Below are 24,935 nucleotides of genomic sequence, written 5' to 3'. Positions count from 1 at the left end.
GCACATTCTATTTTCCTCTCTTTTATTCCCTTCTAGTCCGTGTAGTCTACATGGTTCTGTGTGATACATGTTCTGTACTCATAAACCTCTCACTTTCCTGTGTGTCTGCAGGACTTTTTGTGCTTTTCAGATGGCTTGTGTTCACTGTGGTGGTGCCCTCCTGGCTGCTTGCTGTTCCAAGCGGCATCCGTGAGCGTCCCTGCCCCCAGAGCTGTCGATGTGATGGGAAAATAATATACTGCGAGTCCAATGCCTTCCGTGACGTGCCAAACAACGTGTCTGTCGGCACACAGGGCCTGTCTTTGCGTTATAACAGCCTGGTGAGCCTTAGAGCCCACCAGTTTGCGGGCCTCAGTCAACTAGTTTGGCTCTATCTTGACCACAACTACATCAATGCCGTGGATGGCCAGGCTTTCCACGGGATAAGGAGGCTCAAAGAACTGATTCTCAGCTCCAATAAGATCACGCAGCTGAAAAACAACACTTTCCACGACGTCCCGAATTTGCGTAACCTAGACCTTTCCTACAACAAACTGCAGGTCCTCCAGCCTAATCAGTTCTGGGGTTTACGGAAGCTACTCAGTTTACACTTGAGGTCAAACTCCCTAAAAACAGTCCCGATGCGCGTTTTCCTCGACTGCCGTAACCTGGAGTTCCTCGATATTGGCTACAACAGGTTGAGAAGCCTCACACGTAATGCCTTTGCGGGACTCCTGAAGCTCATCGAGCTCCATTTGGAGCACAACCAGTTTTCTAAGATAAATTTCGCTCATTTCCCTCGCCTGACTAACCTGCGGGCTCTCTATCTGCAGTGGAACCGCATCAAACTGCTAACGCAGGGCCTGCCATGGATGTGGACTTCCTTGCAGAAGTTGGACCTCTCAGGAAATGAGCTCCAAGTGTTGGATCCAAGCACATTTCAATGCCTGCCTAACCTTCAGACTCTCAACCTGGACTCCAACAAGCTCACTAATGTCTCTCAGCAGACAGTGGATGCTTGGATCTCCCTCACAACCATCAGTTTGGCCGGTAATTTGTGGTACTGTAACCCCAACGTTTGCCCTCTGGTGTCCTGGCTCAAAGCCTTCAAGGGTAACAAGGAGTTTACAATGATATGTACCAGCCCTAAGGAGGCACAAGGAGAGAAAGTTACAGATGTGGTGGAGACCTACAACATCTGTACTGCAACTCCGACCCCTATCCCCTCAACGACATTGCCCCTCACAACGGCGTTTCAGCCTGAGCTGAAACCTCTCCCCACGCAGTCTGCGGTGGATAAAAAGCTAACCTGGAACAGGACAGCCTCTCCAACTCCTTCCGAGGCCTCCCCCACTATCCCATTACCAGACACCGAGTATGTGTCCTTCCACAAGATCATAGCCGGTAGCGTGGCCCTCTTCTTATCTGTGGCTATAATTCTGCTGGTTATCTATGTGTCGTGGAAGCGCTATCCCAGCAGCATCAAACAGCTTCAGCAGCGCTCTGCGGTTAAGAAGCGCCAGAAAAAGGCACGGGAGACCGAGCGCTCCTTTAATTCACCACTGCAAGAGTACTATGTGGACTACAAGCCTTCACACTCAGAGACTATGGATGTGCTGGTTAATGGGACAGGACCTTACACATACACCATCTCAGGCTCCAGGGAATGTGAGGTATGACCGTTGCCCTCCAAAAATCCATTTCCACTGCGAGGCATAAGAGGTAAATTTTCTAATGATCTGCAGGGTGAAAAAAAATTGTTTTCTCCTCTGCTTCTGTCTGTAATAGGATAAGGACGCAAAGGGCAGTGCATGGTGACTTGTTTTGCATTATGCTGGGTTTGTTCAGTTCCATTCGATTACCCAGCTGTTGTTTTGAGTCATGCAATATTATTGCTAAAATATGATACCCATTAGCTGCGAGTGCAGCGGCAGCTCCTCCTCATTGGTAACTTACAGTAAGATGCATTACACGCAAAGTGGCTCCATCTTTCACTCCTGACACAAAACATCTCATTGATGAATCTGTGTATTCTCAGACTTTTTATTTTCCCAAAACTGCTTGCCGTCCTGAACGAACCGGTGTAAACCGATTGGATCAAGTCACTGTGCAGATGGTCCTCTCCTATCCTGTGTGCTTGCTGCCACAGCTGTAGCGGCAAACGTGCAAATCGTGTGAGTCTTGATGTTTGTTTGCGAATGTCTGAAGTGTGCCAATATTTACAATCACACCAGCTGATTGTAAATCTCATTTTCTTTGCTTTTTTCCCCCCTAGCCTTTAGCAATTGTGTGCTTAGGTTTTTTTCCTCATTAGTTTAACTTACAAAGTTCAAACAGTCACCACAGGCTGGGGAACACTATGAAGGCCTGCAGCCAAATAAAAGATAAATTATGCATTTGGGCTTGCATTTTTCCCGGTTTTTGTGTAACGCTGCAGGAGGGGACTGCATTATGCTACTTTTGTTTAATCTCAGCATTATAAAGAAACTGTTTACTCCTGTGAAACTTTTACTCATGGAATTGGCTTTGAAATCCTTGCACTAAAACCAGACTTCCTCCACGTGACAGATTGTGAGCCCCCTGCGTGGCACTAAGGGATCGAGACAGAAAGGCTAATCAATTTGCTCGTGTTTAATTAGGCACTTTTTTTGCCCATGTATTCTTTATTTTCTCTCCAAATGCTCTGTATCTGTCTTCTTTTGTCCAGCAGCTTTTCTTTTTTCTTCTTTTTCATTTGGCAGTGTGGTTAAGTGTGATTAACAGAACATGTTGTGCTGGGAAAGATGTGGAGTCGCTGGAATCTTTGCGAGCACCTTTTTGTCAGAATAACCAGACATGCTGTTTAGTACGGGAGACATCTTTCTTCTCCGTTGTCTGTGTCAGCGCAGCTCAGAGACAAAGTTTTATCTCGCTGCAGCACAGCTCATTTTCTATACTCTACATACACCATGTAAAGCATTTTATAAGATGTTTCATGTCAGTGGATTGTGCTGTAGCACCAGTTAGGTTCTTGCTGTGCCCTTTACTCAAGTCACTGTAAAAAGGCCCGCACACATATGTTTCATTGTTTTCAGAAATGTCACTTGGTACAAGGTGCGCGGGTAGCTAAATCAGCTCTTTGTCAGATTATCTGTGGCAGAGCATTTCTCAAGCGCAAGGGAAGCTGGAGGTGAGATGGTCGGCTTATCAATCTTGTAGCTTTCATGTGCGAATGTGGCGTGGGAGCATTAAATGGCAGACCTAATGGGGCTTCTGCTAGCTGGAATAACTAATAGCCCATCAGAGGTAAGGAGCCGAGACTTCCCTCAGCTTTGTTATTCCTTGCCCTCTACAGCTCAAGGGAGCAGCATGAGTTGTTAAAAATGTAATGGGATTTTTTTTCTTTTCCATTTTTTTGTTACCTCTGTGCGTGTTACATTTCATGCCAAACACAGCAATGCAATGTAAGAACACATGCTAGAGCCGGACACCTGTGAAACCACCTGCAGGTTTGTCGTGCTTGTTTAAGTTGCTGTAAAAATGTGCCCACTAGATCGTCGTGTGCATTAGCTATGAACGTTGCTGCCATCGTGCTCATCAATAGTGTCTTGGGCTATTTGCATCACAGTGCAGGCAAAGTCTCTTCTGACACACGAGAATTCATTTTTCAGTTTTTATTAAGAGCCACAGAGTGCAAAGTGGCAAGTGAGATGAACGTGGGAGAGATGCTGTAAAAGGCTGCCCGAGGGCTCAAACCTTCTTCTCAGGAGTGTATTGTAAACGCCAGAATCCGCTGCACTCCCCGCACATTATTTTAGCTATTCCAGATAGCAAGCACTTAAGCTATTAGCTGCATTTTCAATTAGGAGAAAGAGCTTTGTAATTGAAGCCTGTTATCTTCTGCACATGCCCAGACCAACAGACGTGGAGTTAATTTGTTTCTATAGATTTACTCCAGCACAGCTCAGCAGGTTGGCTTCGACACTGCGAACTGAACTCGCAGGCTGTGAATTTTGATGAACACTTTGAACCGTGCGATTCTGTGGTCTTCCTGTGGCACACTATTTAAAATTTTAAAAAAATAAATAAAAACCCTCTCTCTTCCTTGTATGCTATCCACTTCTGAGCTCATAGAGCAGCTGCAGTGGTAGCTGTCCACCCACAGATAATCCCCTGCAAAGTTATTTCAGAAAATATTATGGTGAGAATCCCACCGTCTCAGCCAAAGGCAATTCTTGTACTAGGGTGGAATCTGCAAGCATTAATAAGGTGAGGAGATCCTGCTCAGAGATAATTAATGTGGCCTGTGAAAAAGGCGAGTGAAGTGAGGAAAAAGAACTTGCCGGTGCGACGGACTGACACCACTGTTGTCCAAAAGACAAGCCTAAATAATTACTTTTAAAAATCAACTAATTTTCCAGCTGGCAGGGTTTGTCAACATTCTGATGCGTTCGAGGCCAGCACAAGCTTCATTCATGCATGAAGTTGTTCCTTTTTCCTTTCCTCGCATTTGCAGTTAGAGTGTCCCCCTCCTGGTTATATTAAAAACTAATGGCTCCTGTGGACCTAATCAGTGTTTTCCTGGGACGAACTCTGTATCTGGGGGCGCATTTTGTTCAGCAAACATTTGTTTAATTTGTGGACACCATAATACGAGCCTGGCCTTCGAAATGTCAGAAATAAGTATCAAGCATGATGGATGATAAACATACACTGTCTCTACTTGCCAAGATGGCAGCTTGCACTTCATCTCTGCGTAAATGCACAGAAGGCTGGCTGCCGTCAAGTGAAGAGAGTTTTGACAGTCTTTGGTATTTGTTTCCAAATAAAGGCTACAGACATCAGTAAAATGGACCAGTAAAAAAAAAGTGTGTGTCATTTTTTTTAACACATCACTTAGCAAACTACAGGTGCAAGAAATCCTTTGGATTCCTGCATTGATTAGTCATGAAATAAGGTGTTCACTTCATCTAAGTCACAGTTACAGACAAATGAAATTTGACTACTTAACTAATATGACTGGAATGCTTTTCCTGTCTTTATTGAACACACAGAAAAATCCTCTACAGTGTTGGGTGAAAAAGTGAGTGTGCAGAGGTTCATTTAGCAATAACAAGTTCCATTAGACCTTTGTGATTAATGCTGATGAGAGTTGCTCCACAGTGAGGATGACGTTGGGTGATTCCACCTGTTTTAAAAACTGTTTCAGTTCATCTGATTACACGGCCCTATTCAAGTCATGCGTACTTGGGGACACAGTGTCTTAATTTTACAGCGTCTTCTTTAAAAATCCTTAATTTTGTTGATCCATACAATCACACATGCAGCCAAAAAAAGTTTCAACTTTTGTGTTATTTGTCCAGACAACAAAAAGTGTGTAACAAACTACAGCTTTGTAGATCAGTGGTTTCATTCTGTGGTGTGTTTCATTCTTATTCAGTGTTTTTCCTATAGTGGACACATGAATAAAGACCTTGCCACTTGTAAACAATTCTGCAGGTGCTTTGCTTTTAACCTTAGATCTCTTTTCACATCTTTCAGGATTGCATGTTGTGCTCTTGCTGTGATCTTTGCAGGACCCTTAGCGAGAGCCAAAAAAGTCCTGACTTTCCTCCATTATCTAGACAATTTGTCTGTCTGTGGATTGATGACCACCCAGGTCTTTAGAATTGGTTTTGTAACCTTTTAACGGCTTCGTGCATCTTTATAATGCTTCTTCTAAGATCCACTGAAAGTTGTTGTGATCGAGGAACAGCTCACACCAACCAGTCTGTCTTCAGTGCAGACTTTGTCAGTAAGCAGTCTTAGAATGGCCATATTTTTAGAGATAGGAACCTCCACAACCCACACTTCAAATCCAATCTCCTTAATGGAAGTGGAGGAGTCATTAATAACGAGGTTACTTATTGTTTCTAGTGAATTATTCCCGAATGTGTTCCTTAAAGACTTTGATTTTGTGCGTTATTAGTTTAGTCAAATTGTGTTTGTTTATAATTGTGATTTAGATGAAGATCAGGCCATATTTAGTGAGTAATCAATGCATACATTATTATAATCCTAAGGGATAAAGAACTTTGAGGGTTTACATCAGTGAGTGCACACCCGACTGTGCACACTGATCTAAACCTCTCACACAATAGACAACACAATACAACACTGAAAAATAAGGCACGTGCAGTATAGCAAATGAAATGTGTTTTGGGGGGGGTCTTTTCCTTAAAAAAAAGTCTCTTTATGCCATTAATTTTTATTTTGCTCAGTTGTCTTCTTGTTTGGTAGAATTGAAAATTACTGTACCTGCAAGACTGGGTGGCAATGATCCACGGACACACAGAAGTACACTGCTTCGCTTTTATCATACCTGATGATTTTGTGAAAAATGGACTCCAGTCAGCTCCATTAAAACTCAACTGCAGCAAAATGCAGGAAGAAACAGACTATTAAGTGAATTGGCTGTAATGGCTATTATACAACATAATTTTTCAGTGGCCTGTGGTGATGTTAAAAAAAGAAAGAAAGACTTCTGTGTATGATCAAGAATATTAAGCAGATTTGAGGTGTTACATTTTAATACTGTATACATATACACATTGCATGTTTATCTCGTGTGCATATAAGGAATATAATTACATATAATTCTATAAAAATACATAGGGTTTTTAAATTTTTTAAAAATATTTTTATTGCTAAGATAAGACAAATTAATTGCATTGAAACACAACAGAATACAAATATTTTCATGTTTAAAGGATACTTGACATCAGGGAGCTTCATAATATGGATGGTACCGCTGCATACGCTTTCATTTTCATATTTCAGAATGATCTCCGAACATTGTTTCTGTCATAGTCTGAGTCACTTGTAGTTTCGCTGTGCTTAAAGCAATAAGGTTAGCAAGCAGATGTAGACTTTCTCTATCATGCTTCTACCCTTTCAGGCTGCGTACAGGCAGCCCTACTTTATTATTGAAGGCTGTTAGGACTGTGCAGTGTGAGCTCAGGATGAAAAAGGGTACAGTGGCTTTTAATCTTTGTTACATTTAATAGTCTCCTAAAATCAAGCTGGAACTAAACACCAGTGTTTTTTCTTAAAAAGTAATGCTTTACCTTACTTGATTACTCCCCGGCGAAAAAAAAATGTGTTACACTTCTCATTACTTTACTTTCATGTTACTCCATAAGATGGTCTGAAATACACTGTCACATAATCACTAGTTAACAATATAACCCTTAGGCTACAGTCCCACACACTGACACAAATCTCTTTCCTAATGAGGACATACATACGACCTTTCTTTCAATGTTTCAGCATTTGAACACAAAGCCGACAACACAAAGAAAAGTTGAAAACCAGCTCAAAGAGAGACTTTAAAGAAAGCTCCACTGACATTCTACTATAGGAACACGCACAGGCTTCAATCCTACAAGCTTGACTGCCCCTCACTGCCTTTGTTACCTGCTGAAGGTCAGGCTCTGGCTGCTATGCAATGCATGACATTACTGTGTTACGAAAAATATAATGTGATTACAGTAACAGTAATCAGTAAACAATAAAAGTTACAGTAATATAAAGTACTAGTCAGAGCTATTCCAGATCAACCAAACCTTCTCATTTAATGTACTGTGTGGTGGTGTGATTGAGAGACCGTATCGCCTGCGGGAAGAAGCTCCTCCTCAGTCTCTCTGTGTTGGTCTTCAGGGAGCGGAATCGCTTTCCTGACCTCAACAGAGAGAACAGTCCGTTGTTGGGATGGCTGAGGTCCTTCACGATCTTCCTGGCCTTGGTCCAGCACCGCCTGCTGTAGATTGAGTGCAGGTCAGGGAGCTCGGAGCGGATGGTGCGCTCAGCTGACCGCACAACCCTCTGTAGAGCTCATCTGTCCTGCATGGTGCTGTTCCCGAACCAGGTTAAGATGTTTCCCGCCAGGATGCTCTCTATGGTGCACGAGTAAAAGTTCCTGAGCACCTTGGAGGGCAGTTGGAAGTCTCTCAAGCGTCTGAGGTGGTAGAGACGCCGACGGGCCTTTTTCACCACGGTGTTGATGTGACAGGACCATGACAGGTCCTGCGTGATGTGAACTCCGAGGTATTTGAAGCTGTCCGCTCTCTCCACTGGGCACTCGTTGATGACGGGGGGTCTGGTAGTTCCTCTCCTGCTTAGTGCTGAAGTCCACTATCAGCTCCTTTCTCTTACTGACGTTTAGAAGGAGGTTGTTCCTCTGGCACCAGTTCTCCAGATTCCTAATCTCCTTCAGGTAGGCCGTCTCGTTGTTATCAGAGATCAGGCCCACCACAACGGTGTCGTCAGCAAACTTGATGATGGTGGTGGAGCTGGTAGTGGCCACATGGTCATATGTGTACAAAGAGTACAGCAGGGGGCTCAGAACACACCCCTGGGGGGCTCCAGTGCTGAGAGTGGTGGAGGCTGAGACATGTCCGCCCGCCCATCCTTACTGCCTGTGGTCTGCCAGTTAGGAAGTTGGAGATCCACTGACACATAGATGAGCTGAGTCCCAGATGCTCCAGCTTGGTGGTGAGGTGGAGGGAATTATGGTATTAAATGCAGAGCTGTAGTCTATGAAGAGCATTTTAACATAATTCCCCCTTCTAGTGTCCAAGTGAGTGAGTGATGTGTGGAGGAGATGAGAGATGGCATCGTCTGTGGAACGATTTGGACGGTAAGCGAACTGTAGTGGGTCCAGTGTGTCTGGTAGTGAAGAAATGATGAAGTCTCTGACCAGGCGTTCAAAGCACTTCATCACTACTGAGGTGAGGGCTACAGGGCGATAGTCATTGAGAGAAGCAGGGTGGGGTTTCTTCGGGACAGGAACAATGATGGACTCTTTAAAGCATGTGGGGATCACCGACTGAGATAAAGAGATGTTGAATATCTCAGTGAACACAGGAGCTAGCTGGTATGTGCAGTCTCTGAGGATACGACCTGGGATGCCGTCGGGTCCTGCTGCGAGATGTGTCTGCTACTGGAATTCTGTGTGGCATTTATCTGGCCTCTAATCTGAGGTGCTGTTAACTTTCTGAGGCTGGTGACTCGGATGAATTTATCCTCGGCAGCAGAGGTGACTCTTAGTCTTCCTTTCCTGGGGCGGTTCTCATGTGAGACAGTTTTGTCGTAGTGCTTGATGGTTTTTGCAACTGCACTTGGGAACACATTCAAAGTTTTAGACTGACTGACCTTCAGTCCTTAAAGTAATGATGGACTCTCGTTTCTCTTTACTTAGCTGATTGGTTCTTGCCATAATAGGAAATCTAACAGTTGTCAAATAGGGCTGTCAGCTGTGTACCAGCCTGACTTCTGCACAACACAACTAATGGTCCCAACCATTAAGAAGGTAAGAAAATCCACAAATGAACACTGACAAGGCACAGCTGTGAATCTACAATATAAAAATCTTTAGAGTTATTTATCAATTTTTTCTTTGTAACATAATTCCATATATCTTGCTTCATATATTTGATGTTTTCTGTTTGTTTCTACAATGTAGATATAAAAAAACCCCAAGAATTTATAATATAGATGAAAATATAGATGTTAATAATGGTAAATAATCTATGTATGGCAATGTTTGTGCAAACTTTTGTTTAGATTGGCCCACCTGTTAAGGTGAGAGTACATACAGACTTATATAGATACACTACAATCATTATAGCAAAGAAGGTAAGGTGTCAGATATCTATAAATGAAACAAAGTAAATACAGATCATTTTTAATTTTTCTTTTGCTAAAAAGACTATACCAGACTACATATTTACATATACATATATTTCCAAACTCTGGATGCTTGACAAACGTAGAGTCCCAACAAATAATACTCAGTGTTTATGCTAAACCAAGCCATCATCAAAACAAATGTCTGCCTAAAACGTTAAAAGCATTTCTCAAACGAACCCGTTCTTACTTCACTGTTAGCTGCAAACGTACCTCATTCTGCATTTACTTAGAGACTTCATACCAGCCTCAAATATGCAGCATATCCCACCTCGTTCCAGTCAAGGTTGTGATTTCAAGCCGAGTTACAATGTTGCAGTGGGATTCATTAGCAAAAATGCACATAATCAGACCTCAGACTTATCTTTAGTAAAGCACCTCTCAGGCTGCTGTGTGTGTGGGGTGAGATCTCCAAATAAACATACTCTGCGATATGTATGATTCAGACTTTTGACAGATGTTCCTCTTGGAGGTGTGATGTCTGCTCGGGTGAGGAGGTGGAATACATTACAAAAAAAAAAAGAAGAATACTTAGCAGCAAGTCGAGGCAACGTGAGATCTGTGTAATAATAGCTTGCAGTCTAACATGGACTGTTAAAATGAATACGGCAGTTGTGTTGTTTCATAATTAATCTTAGCATCTCTTCTTTCATCCGATTGATGTTTTCGTGATTTTATTACTCTCATTATGATGTGCTAATAGCACATGTCTCAGCCAGCTAATAGCTTAAGCTGGCACAAGCGGAAAATATGATGTTCCTCCTCCACGCTCCAACACAGACAATATTGAATTTCACTCTGGGTTAGATGTACTTATTTACAGAACACATGCGACGAACTGCTGTTTGTGTCTCTGGCTAATCATTAAAGATCCCTGCAAAAGCTTTAAAGCCAGAGAAGTGGGAGTCTCCTCTGAGCCCCCATCGTTCTGCCGAGGAAAACTAAATGAAAGCCATCATTTTGTTGACCTTCACACCTTCATTTTTAATTGAGGCCAGCGCTGATTGACAACATCATTAATTGTGATATGCACTTGATATTACATGATAACCTAGTCCTTCATTTAACCCTAAGATGAAATGTCTTGTGTGAGCAAATTGGTTGATTTGGTACTACTTTGGCATGACTGAGATGTATGTTGTAATGAAACAAAGAATGGGAAGTTTTGAAATGGAATTAGAAGCCCCCCTTTTTTTGCACAAACTAATTTGGGAGTAAATGAAAAGACCACAGAGATAAATCAGACTAATTCATCCCTCCCCATCACACAATCTCCAGTGGTCCTCCCCTCCTGGAGCCACACACAAACCATGATGAATATTTAATGCGATATTAAACTTCTTCTTTTTTTTTTTTTGTTCAAGACCATTTTTTCCATTAAGTAGTGATTAATTAGAAGTATGTTTTGATCAGAGGAGTCTCTTTCCGAGGAGGCAGAGGATCTTGCGCCTCCTCCTCTGCTTTTGAGATTCATGGGGGAGCCCAAAATATAAACGAGTAATTGGTTGGAAAAAGAATATTACTAAATCTTAACATCATTTCTAACATATTTCCCCTCTCTTCTCTGGAAAGAAAAAATCCATTATTGCAACTCTGATTAAAATTCTTCAACAGCAAAACCTGCAGGGCAGGAAAAAGGTGAAAGATCAGTCTGTGTGAAGAGTTGGTGGGTGGCGGAGGAGGAAAAACAGGCTCCTGTTGATGCCCCCTAAGGCCGCGCCTCTTATATCAATTTAATGTACTTTGTCTTTTTTTTAATGCTCACGCTGTTGTTGACCAAATTAATGTTTCAAATAAACAATTTCACATTCTTTTTTTTAAATTATTCACGATTTTTGTGTTAAATTCATGCTGTTACATAGTGGATGCTGCTATACATGTTCTAATATACAGCCTACTGTGTGTTTTTGTGTGTGTTTCTCTAAGATACAGTATCTTGTACGCCACTGTGTTGCTACCTCACCCACCCAAAATAACAAATTCCTGTAATAAAATAACAGCAGAGTCAAATTCTTGTGAGCAAAGCTCTTTCTCAGCTAAAGTCTTACTGACAGAATAACATAATTTGTCATTTCTTTTTTTTGTTGTTGTTGCTTTCTTTGTACTTCACTTGTACCCCACGCATAAGCCCGAGCTGTGTCCTTCTGTCTTTGAGTGTTGTGTGCTGGGTTATTCTTTACGCTTCCTTGCTGGCTACAGCTGAGGCATTGCATTTGTGGCTCATCCGTCTGTGTCATTCTCTTGAACACCTTGAGGGTTTCTTTAAATTTGGAACAAACGTCCTGTTGGACTCGAGGGTGATCTGTTTAGAATTGGGTGGTGAAAGGTAACTGTGACCCAACAAAACAATGTTTTTGTCTACAAAATATGCTAATTGTGAACTCATTTTTCATCAAATATCTAACAGAATTTAAAAAAAAAGGCATTTCCTGTCCACAAGATCAAAGGTCACCTTTGCCGTGATATTATGATGTTGAATAAAATGGCACAGCTCTGGATTAGACGACTTGCCTCACTGTACAGCCAACACCCATTCCAGACTTTGATCCTGGGGAGGCTGTGGCTCAGGAGGTAGAGCCGGTCACCTACTAATTGGGCAAGACGCTAACCTCAAGTTGCTCTCTCCAATGGTGTGAATGTTACATAGAAAGCACTTACATAGAAAAAAAAGTGCTAGTATGAATGGGTGAATGAGGCAAGTTGTAGAAAAGCACTTTGAGTGCTCAGTTGGAGTAAAAAAGCGCTTTATAACAACCAGTCCATTTACCAAGAAGGATTCACACTGTGCAGTTCTGTCATTGTAAGAGTGCTAACTGGCTGCTGTCTGTTGATTCATATTCAGTACAGGTGTGGCAGATAAATCCTCCTCAAAAACATCTGTGTCTGAAAAATTACTTAATCAGGCGCTCTGTCCGAGTGTTTTTGTTCTGACACGGTCAATTTCATCTGGATGTGATCAACATAGTTCAGCTATCTGGGTTTATTATGAGGTGTAGCATTAGCTGCTTTAGTTAAAATTGATTTCTTAGTCAATTTGAGTCTAACTGTGCGTGAAAGTGTTTACTATGCTCGTCATCTTAGCTTAGCTTGTTAGCTGTCAGCTTTTGCTAGCAAAACGAAGCTAAAGCATTTCTGTAATTTACCTAGTATTCGTTTCTTCCAGTGTTATCAGTCCCATCCACTAGCTGCTTACATGCTTCATGATCCAGCAAACCTCTTCGCACACCATTTACACATTTGTTCTCAGTGTAAACCAGTTGTAATCCTGTGTCTATTAACAGCACCGATCAGTAGCACAATGTTGTTTTGGTGCCTCGGCTGTAGTCATGCTCCGGTGTTTCATCAGAGGACAATCATTTTTCTTGCAAGGCCAGCCTAATAAACCGAAGGCTGTGTCTCTTTTCAGCCTTATCTGAGCAATTAATACAAACGCCTTGAAGGATTTACTTCCTAAAGTAGGTGTAATACTCTGGTATTGAGGAATGTACTTTTCTTTTCAGGACTCATTTTGTTTGAACTCTTTCATGTGCTTCAACGTTTCCACATTGCTATAACTCCAGGGGGGTACATCTAGTTTTGGTGTCAGACACTGTGAAAGATTGGCCCACAATTTTACACAGGCATTCAACAATCCATCATAAAAGAGAAATTCATTTTAGAAGAAGCAGAGAAACCAATTTCTCCAGTTGACAGCCGCCTCAATAGACCACAATGCAATGCAGCGTCATGACAAGTCATGTCTTGTTTTTTATTATTTTTATTTTTACTCTCCACCTACCTACTGCAGCTGAATCAAGCAACCTGACCCTCAACTCCCTGGCGCTCGTCAAAAGGCATACAGGGAAATGCAGGAAATCACTAGCTGATGTCAAAGCAGATGTGGCAATTTGAGGGAAGTTTGGTACCCGAAAGACAATTTACATCAGATCTGCGCTTCTGGCATCCACAAAACATTACAGATTGATGATACATATCAGTGTAAGTCTATCCAAGGGTGGATTTTTCCATCAAGTCTTCAGTCTGAGTCAGAGTTGAGGAACAAAAGAACTACTTGAATTCCCAAGGAGTCCAGATCAATGTCTCTTTTCAAAGAAAAAAAAAGTATTTGCACATATCAGTAAACTTCTAATAACTTCTCAAAAAATCTGAATCCCATATCGAGTGTCCTATTATCATGGCGTATCTATCAATCAGCAATCACACGCCCTGGATTCCCTCAGTTTAAGCTTCTCCTCACTCAGTCAGCGACACTTCTGCTTTAATAGGATTTGACAGCTTATCTAGCACTTTATGAAAAGTCGGGCACCGCAGAGAGAATGAATAATATAACATGAAAATATTAGACATAACATTTTATGCCGTTTTATGGTCACAGCAGCCACGTTAATTTTTCATCGCAGCTTGAAGCAGTTACTGCGTGTTTAGCCCTTCATTTTATTATGATTCATTTAATTAGAGCTATTAAGACAGTTTGACGGAGACGCTGTAGTTCTGCCTTCTGTGTCACTTTGATTCCCTTGAAAAGAATTTGAAAGTGATATTTAAAAGAGAATGAAATGATGAAATGTTGACTAGGCACATTAGTGCTTGCCCTTGTAAGTTGTTGGACTGCAATTTGTATCTCCACGCTTCTCTGTAGAGTGACACTACAGTTTCTTTCATCATTTCTCCTCAGAAGAATTTTGATGTAACGTTCACGTCTACCTCAAAAATAGTGTTTTCCCAGAAACTAAAACCTCTACATCGTGTAGCTACAGCATACCAGTATGTTCTCACTCTGTCTGATGGGACACGGTGTGTCAGTCAGCACAAACTGAAAATGATGCCACACTTCTGCCATCTTCCTCACTTATAGTGAAATATAAATATCAGAACACTCACAGTGGCTGTGCTGATGTTCAGCAGGTAGGTTTGTCGTGTTTACCGCCTGAGTTACTGTTGCGTTTAATGCATATATGTACGCAGTTTTTAGCCAAAGCTAGTTAGTGAAAACAAAAAAAAAGAACAAGATCCAAGAGTCATTAAAATTAATTAGCAGGGTTAAGGTATGAAGACACGCTCCCTAGCAAGCAAGTCAAACTTTATTCATACAACACATTTCAGTGTGCTGTGCAAAGCATGAGCTGCCACACACTACATACTAAGTAATATCTAAGTACAAATAAGTAAGATAGATTCTATTAGATAGAAATTGTTAAATAATTAGGACTACAATAAGATCATACAACCTGTAGGTCCAAAAGATAAACAAAATAATTCAAATAAATTTATGCTGAAGCGCCAAATCACAACAGCAGTTGCCTCAAGGTGCTTTATATTGTAAATTAAAGAACCCAGTTTGAGCAAGCACTTGGTAACAGTGGGAAGGGAAAATGTCCTTTTAACAGGAAGAAACCTCTGGCAGAACCAGGCTCAGGGTGGAGTAGCTATCTGCTGCCACCGGCTGTGGATGAGGGAAGGACAGCAGGGTAAAAGACACACTGTGGAGGTGAACCAGAGATTAATAATAAGTATTGATTAAATGCAGAGTTCAAACATAAGAAAAGTTATGGTATCTGGACTTAATGCAAGCCATCATGAGGAAGGATATCTGCATTTTATTTACATTTTAATTGCAACCCAACATAAAAGTTTCACTAAAAAAACAGGAATGTCATTTGACCTATTAGGGGCCCTTCTAAAGATGGAAATTAAGCACTTTTAACCATTGGTTGTTTTGGTTCTTTGAAACGTGACTTCCCAAGCAAGGGGTGGACCTACCCAAGGATAAAAAGACAGAGCAAGCTAACTTGTTAATCACAGGTTAGCCACAGACTAAAGAACAGTCTCATTTATTATCTATTTCTGTCCAAATGGAAGAAACAAAAGTAACATCACACTAGATTCAGTAAGACTTTAAAACCCATTGAAAAAGTGTTTACTTGTCGAGGATGCGGTGTTCTCTGACCATATGCCTATTTTATGTGATATTGTTCTTTTTAATCCTGTTCTTAAGCTTGCTGTACCTGCTCGATGTTATCGTGCTTTTGGCTCAGATACTGCCGAGCGGTTTTCCATATTGTTTGACCAATTTATTTCTTATCCTCCTGAGTTGTCCACCTCAGATGGATTAGTTTCTTGTTTGGATTCTGCTTGTAAATCTGTCCTCGACGCTGTCGCTCCTTTTATATTCAGACAATGCAAGCCAAAGGCTAGTCCTTGGCTAACTGATTTTACCAGAGCCGCTAGAAAAGAATGTAGAAGATGTGAAAGACAGTGGAAAAAAGATAGGCTGTGCGTCTCTATGGAAGCTCTTAAGACTAGCTGGAAAGTCTATCAGAGAGCAGTAAAGGCTGCCAAGCACTCCTATTTTTCTCAACTTATTGCTGCCAGCTCGCATAACCCTCATGTTCTATATAACACTATAAATTCTGTACTTAATCCGGAAGGCTATATTCTTTTGCACTCTTCTGCGGTTATGTGCAATAAGTTTCTTAATTATTTTGTGGATAAGGTTGCTAGTTTGAGACTCTACCTATTGCTGACCCAGCCATGCATGGTTCTTGCTCAAGTCTGTTCTCTGCTTTTCTACCAATTGTTTTATCTGATTTAGAGAAACTTGTGTTGAATGCTAAACCGTGTGGCTCTCCAAATGACGTTGTTCCTCCCCGTTTTCTTAAAAAGGTATATCCTATCATCGGACCACATATTCTGAACATTATTAATACTAGTCTTTTGTCTGGTCAAGTACCTAGGGAATTTAAGCATGCAGTCATACATCCTTTACTTAAGAAACCAGGCTTAGACAGTTCAGTCATATCAAATTTTAGACCCATCTCTAAGCTTCCCTTTCTTAGTAAGATTCTGGAAAGAATTGTTTATACTCAGTTGATAGACTACTTGAATGACTCTAAATTGTCAGAAATCTTTCAGTCCGGCTTTAAGCCATTCCACAGCACGGAGACAGCCCTCGTAAAAGTTATGAATGACATCCTGATAGCGACAGACCGTGGTAAATATGCAGTGCTGGTCTTGTTGGACATGACAGCTGCATTTGACACTGTGGATCACGATTTGCTGATCTCCCGCCTACAGCACTGTGTGGGAATTTCTGGTTCGGCACTTTTGTGGTTAAAGTCCTATCTTTTAAATAGGACCTTTTGTGTTAAGTTGGGGTCGGCTTCATCCTCTGTGGCCCCTCTGCTTTGGGGTGTGCCACAGGGATCTATTCTTGGGGCGTTATTGTTTTCATTGTACCTCTTGCCTCTTGGCGCGATTTTCCGAAAGCATAAAGTGCCATTCCATCTATACGCAGATGACTGCCAGCTCTACTTACCTTTTAGTCATTCTGATAGTCTCCCAACTGGACCTCTGCTTGACTGCCTTACTGATGTCAAAGCATGGATGGCAAAAAATGTTTTAAATTTTAATGATCGGAAGACTGAAGCAATTTTATTTGGCCCAAATCGTTCTTCTCATACTCTGGATGTTGATCTTGCAGCTTTGACTTCCCAACTAAAGAGTTCGATCACAAATCTCGGAGTTAAAATTGATTCTGCACTCACCTTTGATGACCATGTAAACGGGGTGGTAAAATTAGCATTTTATCACCTCAGGCGTTTATCAAAGGTTAAGCCCTTTCTTTCCAAGCGTGACTTGGAAAGCGTTATTCATGCCTTTATTACCTCACGTTTAGATTATTGTAATTCTCTTTTAACAGGGGTTGGGCAGGGCACTTTGTCACACTTGCAATTAGTGCAAAATGCTGCGGCACGATTTTTAACTGGCAGAAGAAAATTTGATCACATCACTCCGATTTTGGCCTCTTTACACTGGCTTCCAATTGAATTCAGGATCTGTTTTAAAGACCTTTTATTGGCTTTTAAATCTCTAAGTGGTCTGGCACCTGTTTATTTGTCTGACTTGTTGAAGCCCCACGTCCCCACTCGTTCCCTTCGGTCAGCTGAGCAGTTGCTGCTTTCGGTCCCAAAGTCACGGCTGAAACTTAGAGGAGACCGAGCGTTCTCTGTTGCCGCGCCGATGCTTTGGAATAACCTTCCTCTCCATATTAGACAGGCTGCATCAGTGCCAGTTTTTAAGTCTTTATTAAAAACCTACTTTTATTCCCTGGCTTTTAACTCTGTGGGTAACTGATATTTTTATTGTTTTTTAACTTTATTGCTATGTCTGGTTTTATTACTATGTGCATATTAGTACTGTACAGCACTTTGGTCTACCAGGTGTGTTTTTAAAGTGCTATATAAATAAATAAATGATGATGATGATGATACTGAGGTCATGAATGAAATGGAACGATTTTCTCATAGACTGCTACCTCCTGCTGGCCATGGGAAAGAATGCTAGTTTAAAGCACCTCTGCTTTGCTTCACTTTTCAGACCCACACGTATATAAACACACACAGATACATCTCTTACATAAGGTGTATCAGCACACTGCTAGAGTGGGCGTAGCATGTCTGTATAGAGCAGGGGAGCAAGAACCAGCCTTATTAAACAAATCAAACTTTTGATCAAACTCATATGAAATTTTGCCGAAGCGCACAGCTGTTGGAGCACATGGAACAAATTGACTCAAGGAATGAAATGTGTCAGATTTCATTTCGTGTGTAATATTGATGTTAAATGCTATGGAGATGTTTAAATATTTGCTGCCGTATAATCTGCTTTGACATGTATTGTGAACAGGTGGAGGGAGCGGAGGGATTCATCTCTCCGTTTTCACTCTGGCTGCCAATGCTTCTTTTCAAATCAAACAAATGGGTCAGCCCTTTGTTCCGGCAGAATATTTTTACTTGCCTTATCTAAAAGGGATATAATACACTCTGATCAGCGGGCTGTTTCAGCACTCTAAATTTAAAATGCTTTCTGGATTTGTGTAGGCAGACAGCAGTCAAACATTAACCAAAAAAAAAAAATTTACTCCATGCTGGGCAAAATTGTAGTTAATTTTGGTCATTCACAGAAACGAAAAAACAACGCTGTCTACACAATGCAGGATGTGGGGCAGATATTCCTGTTGGGATTACGTGTGCTCCGAGTGAACAGAATATAAACATACCTCAGCTGATTTCTGGATTTCTTTTCTTTCAGTTCGACATTCCCCAGGTACCTTACTCCATGTTTTTGTACTGTGTTTTTTTTTTTACCAACATCCTTTCCCAGCTATGTTTCTCCATACAGCGAAAAGTAAACAAGCCAAACTTAAAGTAGGAAGACAAACTGACAGAAAGAACTTATACTTTTATAAAATTATATAGGCTGAAACTGCAAGGCCATGTGCTGGAAAACAAAATAAAGGCAATAAACTGGGAAAAAGCGTAATTAGCCAGTTTCCTTGGAGATGAGCCAGTTTTTCCATGCCAATAAATTCAGCAATCAAATTAACTTGTGAACGACACATTGACATAAAAATTCAATTCTGTTGTAACGTAGGTAGATGGGAGAGATTATGAGAAGAATATTTAGAGCCAGTGGAACTTGGTTTCTAAAGTGAAGCCATCATTTATGCCAATCAGCCAACGAACTGAATGCAATTAATGGAACTAATTCAGTTTTGTCAAATGAGCCAATTTAAAGAAGGAAAGCTGAACAATGTTATCTCCTTGTCCACTTTCTGAAAATGTTGAGCTGATTTTGTACAGCCAGTTTGTGTCCATGCACAGAAAACCTATTTGCTAGTTCATTTAAACTCATCTACTTTGGTAGACGGCTAAAAATGTTGTATTATGACAAAAAAGGTTGAAAGATCACCAGATGTCCATTGTTTGTGCCTTTGACGGAGTGTGTTTTACGCCCAAACCACAATCCTTTCCTAAGTACAAGTTTAAAGTGACAAGAATGGAAAATAGTTGAGGCCATCATGTAGCATCCCCTACATGTTTTCTGATGTAGGACTTTAGGTACTCAACAGTCCTGGATGCTGCTTGCTGTTTTCCTTATTTCATCATGTGCTAAATGTTTACAGTTGGTGAAATGTCTGGACTGCAGGTAGGTGAGTTCCTGGACTCTTCTCCTACAAAGCCATGCTGCTGTAATAGCTGCAGTATGAGCTTTAGCATTGTCTTGGTGAAATATGCAAGGTCTTCCCTGAAAAAGACGCCATCTGGTTTGTAAATCTGTTGCTCTAAAGCTCCATAGGCACTAGTGCACTTTCATACCTTTAGCAATGCAGGCATTTGTAGTGAGGGCTGATAAAAAGTCGGATGCTCCCTCTCCTCTTTAATGCAGGAGAAGTGGTGTTCATCTTATGCAAAAAAAAAAAAAGAAAGAAAAAAGAGTCAAATTTCTATTTGTCTGACCACAGGACACGTTTCCACTTTACCTCAGTCCACTTTAAATGAGCTTTGGCCCAGAGAAGACATTTCTGGATCATGTTCACACACGACTTCTTTGCACGAAAGAGCTTTAACCTGCCGCCTTGTAGATGACACGGTGAACTATGTTCACAGACTGTGATCTCTGGAAGTGTTCCTGAGCCCATGCAGTGATTTCCATGCCAGGATCATGCTGTTTTTAATGCAGTGCCCCCGAGGGCTCGAAGATCACAGGCATCCAATATTGAATTTTAGCCTTGTCTCTTGCACAGAGTTTTCTCCAGATTCCCTGGATTTTTCATGATATTATGCACTGTAAATGATGAGATATTCAAAATCTTCACAATTTTGTAGACACAATTTTGGGGGAATTGATGAACATCTGCTCATCTTTATTTTTGACTCTAACTCTCTAAATTCTCTAATCACATTACTGACCTGTTGCCAATTATCCTAATTAGTTCAAAACGTCCCTCCAGCTGATTCTTTTTAGTACTACTTACTCTTTTTGCACTGGCCCATTTCTTTTTAGAGATCTGTTGCTTCCATCAAATTCAAACTAAGCTACTATTTTCCTTGAAACAGTACATGTTCCCATTTGATGTGTTTTCAATGCTTGATTGTGAATAAAGTCATTGCATGTAATTGGCTATACATTCTAGCAAAAGAATGAATAATAACAGAAGTAAACAGCAACATAAGACACAGCTATGTCTAAAATTGTGATCTAAATGTGTGAAAGTCCTGTCCTACTGAGGTTTGTTTCTGATCCATTATCACGCAGGCCATCGACATGATTTTATGTGGCATTACCATAAATTCAATAGCTGCTGATTATAAACTGCTCAAGAAGTGTCCTTAACCTCTTTTATAAATGATACATATATTAATACAAATCATTCAGTGACCATGGTAACACATATGGCTGTCAGCATGTGAGCACGTGGATTCACTCAGATCAATCAAGACAGTCAAAGGTTGTTAAAACGGTCGTGAGCGTGCATCCTGCTCTGTTCACTTTGATAACTTCATCAGCTCCAGTCAGCAAAGCAGCCGCATGGAGATCCTCTGTGCATGGAAATCCTCTATGTGCTCACCTCATTTTCTTCTAATTATTTAGTTTTATCAGTTCAATTGTTGCTCACAATGAGTTACTCATGAGCTCCTAGTATCACCATGGAACACAAATTAGAGCTTTCCAGTGCTGCATGATCCGCTTTCAAACCATTTTATTACCGGTCAGCATTACAGCAGCTGTTATAATGTTATGATGGTTATAATGTGATTTTGAAATGTTTCTGAACGCCTTGGAAATATTTTGCTGGCCTCTCTCCCCTGCTGGAGCCAGCGTTCTTTGTTCTCTGGAAAATACCAGCGCTGGAAAGCACTCCGATTTCTAGGCTATTGTACCAGAGTGAACCCCAAACATGTTTGTGGCTACACTTTGTTTGGATTCTCCATTCAGTAGCAGCTGCTGTCTCATGTCCAGCATTGTATATGTCCTCCAGTTAGAGAAAGATCGTTGTTTGGGTTCACCATAAGAAAACAGAAGCTTCTCCATCAAGGCTAAAATGAGGCCCACTGTAGTTAAAAGTAGATTTTGGGCAGTCGTTGCTTCCGACAGATTTACTCCTCCTCATGTAGCAAATAGATTCAAACTCCAGAGTAAAGAACAAAGCGCAGGGCTATGTGTTCTGCAGAGCATCCTTAGTACAGATAGATCTGTAGAGTTTAACCCCGGAGGATGGGCGTTTTTATCAATTTGAGATCAGGACTTATTGATCCTGCATGCCCGTACATGCTTGACATTACTGAAGACTCCCTGTTTTTGGTGACTCTCGTATCTTCGTCAATCCCTATTTCCATAGGTGCGAGCTCACAGCTGTAGCAGAATGGAGAGGTCATGCGCTTCTCTTGCTCCTGAGGCTTTTCGTCCCCCCCTTTCTTTCCACCCACCTGTCAAACAGCTTTTCTCCTCTGTAATAGTCTGACTGTATTGCACAGACACTGCCCTCAGTTGCAGTGGATTTCCAGCATTTTTCATTTTTCCCTTTTTGCCCAAATTTGACGGTGTACGGCCAAAATGTAATGAAACAAAAATGACCACATTTAAATGACAAGTGTAGCCCTCCATATTAAAGCGGCTTAATTCAATCTCAAATGTTTTGCTAAGGATGATGGAAACTATTTTCCTGCATAGCATTTTTCTTAGTACAATTTAGTGGTAATGTTTTTTTTTTCTTTTCTCCAGTTTGCCCATACAGCACTACGTTTTGTAAAATAGCTCTTTATGTTCTAACTTGACATTTCAGTGCCACAACATGCTTGAAAAAGTTGAGAAATAGACTCCATGAATTTAGATGTCTCGAGTGAGCCGAAAACAAGGCTGCTGATATGAATCGTTATGAGCGGCAGCATTTAGTCCAATCTGCTTCACGTCGACCCACATGTCAGAGAGATGCACAATTCGCATTCATGCTGCCTTCATCTCTCTCCAGAGCACAGTCACACACACACACACACACACACACACACACACACACACACACACACACACACACACACACACACACACACACACACACACACACACACCCACTGACAATGTATAACTCATCAAGAGCTGCGGAGATGGCAGCAGTCACATCTGACTGCAAAGTCAAGAAACGTTTTTATTTTTTCATTTCATTGTGGAAATTCTGAACAAACGCTATATTATGTGCTGTCTGTCAGCAGTTTCCGAGTCAGGCGACTGGTGTGTTTTTTTTAAAGAACAAAAACATTTAGTGCAAACCCAAGGTCCGTGGAGCAGCCCCTAAAGCTTGTTTGTTGGCAGAAGGGCAAAATGACAACCCATCAAGTTAGGTTTGTTTGCTAAATGGAAAGATTTTTCTTGGCCCTTGAATTTCTCTCTTGTTTAAGAATGTATTTCATTTTTATAACTGGCTGCACTCAAGGAAAGGCTTCATCAACCAGTTATTACCTGGTAACGTTAAAATGCTGAGCAAAAGTCTTGAGCTACTCCTCATTTCTTCATATTTTGCTTCCAAGCACCCAGATTTTCTTCTTATTCTTTAAAATAGCCTTGAGCAATAGTTTTCCAGGCTTTTTGAAGGTCTTTCAAAGTTTTATTTTGGATATTTTCTCCTTTTTCAATCATTTTCAGTCAATTTCTTGCACCTGAACATTTTCACATGAATGTTTACTTTGTTTTCTACTGTTTGTTAAGCCACTCTCCTATTAGTCATTTAGGCATACTAAAGACACCAAATGCAAGCAGATAACTTTAAGAGCCAAGTTTAAATCAAATCTTTAAGCATTTTGTTACTTTCCAGTGAGTGTCTAAAGCCATCTGTAAAACACGGTGGAGGCTCTGTCATGGTTTGGGTCTGCATTTCAACTGGTGGTGTGGGAGATCTTGTCAAAGCTAATGGAATATTACCCAGAAAAGTACCATCAGATTTTGATCCACCATGCAATACCATTTGGAAAGCATCTAATTGGCAACAGCTTCATTTGTCAGCATGACAATTATTTCAAACACTGCCAATGCAGTAAAATCAAATCTGGATAGAAAAACATACAGTGGAATACTGTCAGTGATTGATCAGCCTCTTCAGATCCTGGATCTCAGCATTATTGAAGCAGTGTGGGATCATCTTGATGGAGAACGGAACAAAAAGAAGTCGACATCCAAAGAAGAGCTTTGCAATGTCCTGAAGATGTGTCATTTTTTAGGCACAAGCTGCCAAAGAGAATTCAGGCTGTGTTAAAGAATACACGCGGTCATACCAAATATTGACTTCCAAGCTCTTTAAAATTGTACAAACTCGGATTTTATATATTGCAGTGTGTGCAATATTTCATTAAATTGCTATGTCTGCTTCCCATTTTTCTGGGAAAACGTAAAGAAGTGAGGGCTGGCTCAAGACTTTTGTATAGTACTGTACAGCTGCAGCAAGGGCCACTTTAAAACCCATACATACAAATTATCTTTCAGCCGTTCTGCTGTCTCAGGACTTGGGTTAGTGTACATTTTGTGGTGATGGTTCTAATATTACATTATTTAAAGTGGACTACTTAATAGCGTCCTGAATTTTTGAGCAATTGTACAGACAAGAACACTCTGACTGTAGTGGTTTGAGTGAGAAACTGCAGAAAAGAATATTCTGAAGTTGAACTTCCTGATATTTCAAAATTACTTCCATTAATCATAAGCCAACAACCATGGGCTCTATTTACAAGAATCAATGGTGCAGTTTATAAGGTCTTTAAAAAACCTCAGCTGGTCCATGCAACATGGTGGAGCAGGAGCAGAACACTGAGCTCTGCTCACATCATTGAACTTCTCACCCTATTATGCAAAGCAGGCTGAGCCGTTCTGCAAAGGAATGCCATTGGTAATGGCGAGGTTTAAGTCCCTGATAGCTGAGAGTGAGGCTTGAGCTTTATTTGTAGCTCTGCAATTTCTTTAAGTCAGCGGTGACTCAACAGTTTTTGACCACAGTCATTAACCTAACCAGCTGCTCTTAATGATGATAATATTACCAGACATTTAGAGGACTCGTTTCAAAGAGGAACTAAAATGTGGATTTATTTTATTTATTTTTTTGGCTTTTTATACTCTTGGTGAATGAGCTCCAGTTCTTTGTGGATCAATAAGTTATTAGCAATAAATAGAACATAAGATACAAAAAAATACAAGACGCATTTTTCACTCTCATGCCTCGATCCTCCTCCAGAAACATTTCTGCTGGTGAGGTGAAGTGTGTTATTGCTTTCGTAAAACAAAAAAAGGCACTCTTCGAGGTCAGCTGGGCTCACCATGCTGGTTTATGCAATTACACATCTTTAATTTGCTTAGCGTAGCAACTTGTTTGCATTTAATTTGCTGTTTCATATTACAGCACAGTTGTTGTGCCTAAACACATGCCTACT

The 24,935-nt window shown here is 40.9% G+C and overlaps 1 protein-coding gene across 3 annotated transcripts in view; it reads left to right on the top strand.

The window, feature by feature from the left end:
* The window catches only part of LOC113033278 (leucine-rich repeat transmembrane neuronal protein 4), a 61,896-nt gene that overhangs the window by 1,125 nt on the left and 35,836 nt on the right, over positions 1-24,935 (top strand). For all 3 annotated transcript variants that reach the window (XR_013912514.1, XM_026186930.2, XM_080308910.1), the window contains exon 2: positions 112-1,701. Coding sequence is in view for 2 of the 3 variants with exons in the window: in XM_026186930.2 (XP_026042715.1) it covers positions 112-1,658 (1,547 nt within the window). In the remaining variant the exon portion in view is untranslated. The remainder of the gene's footprint in view (positions 1-111; positions 1,702-24,935) is intronic.

This window comes from Astatotilapia calliptera, chromosome 12 (assembly GCF_964374335.1).
Source record: "Astatotilapia calliptera chromosome 12, fAstCal68.1, whole genome shotgun sequence".
Taxonomy (NCBI): Eukaryota; Metazoa; Chordata; class Actinopteri; order Cichliformes; family Cichlidae; genus Astatotilapia; species Astatotilapia calliptera.
The sequence above is the reverse complement of the archived record's forward strand: the minus strand, read 5'-3'. Positions and strand labels throughout refer to the sequence as shown.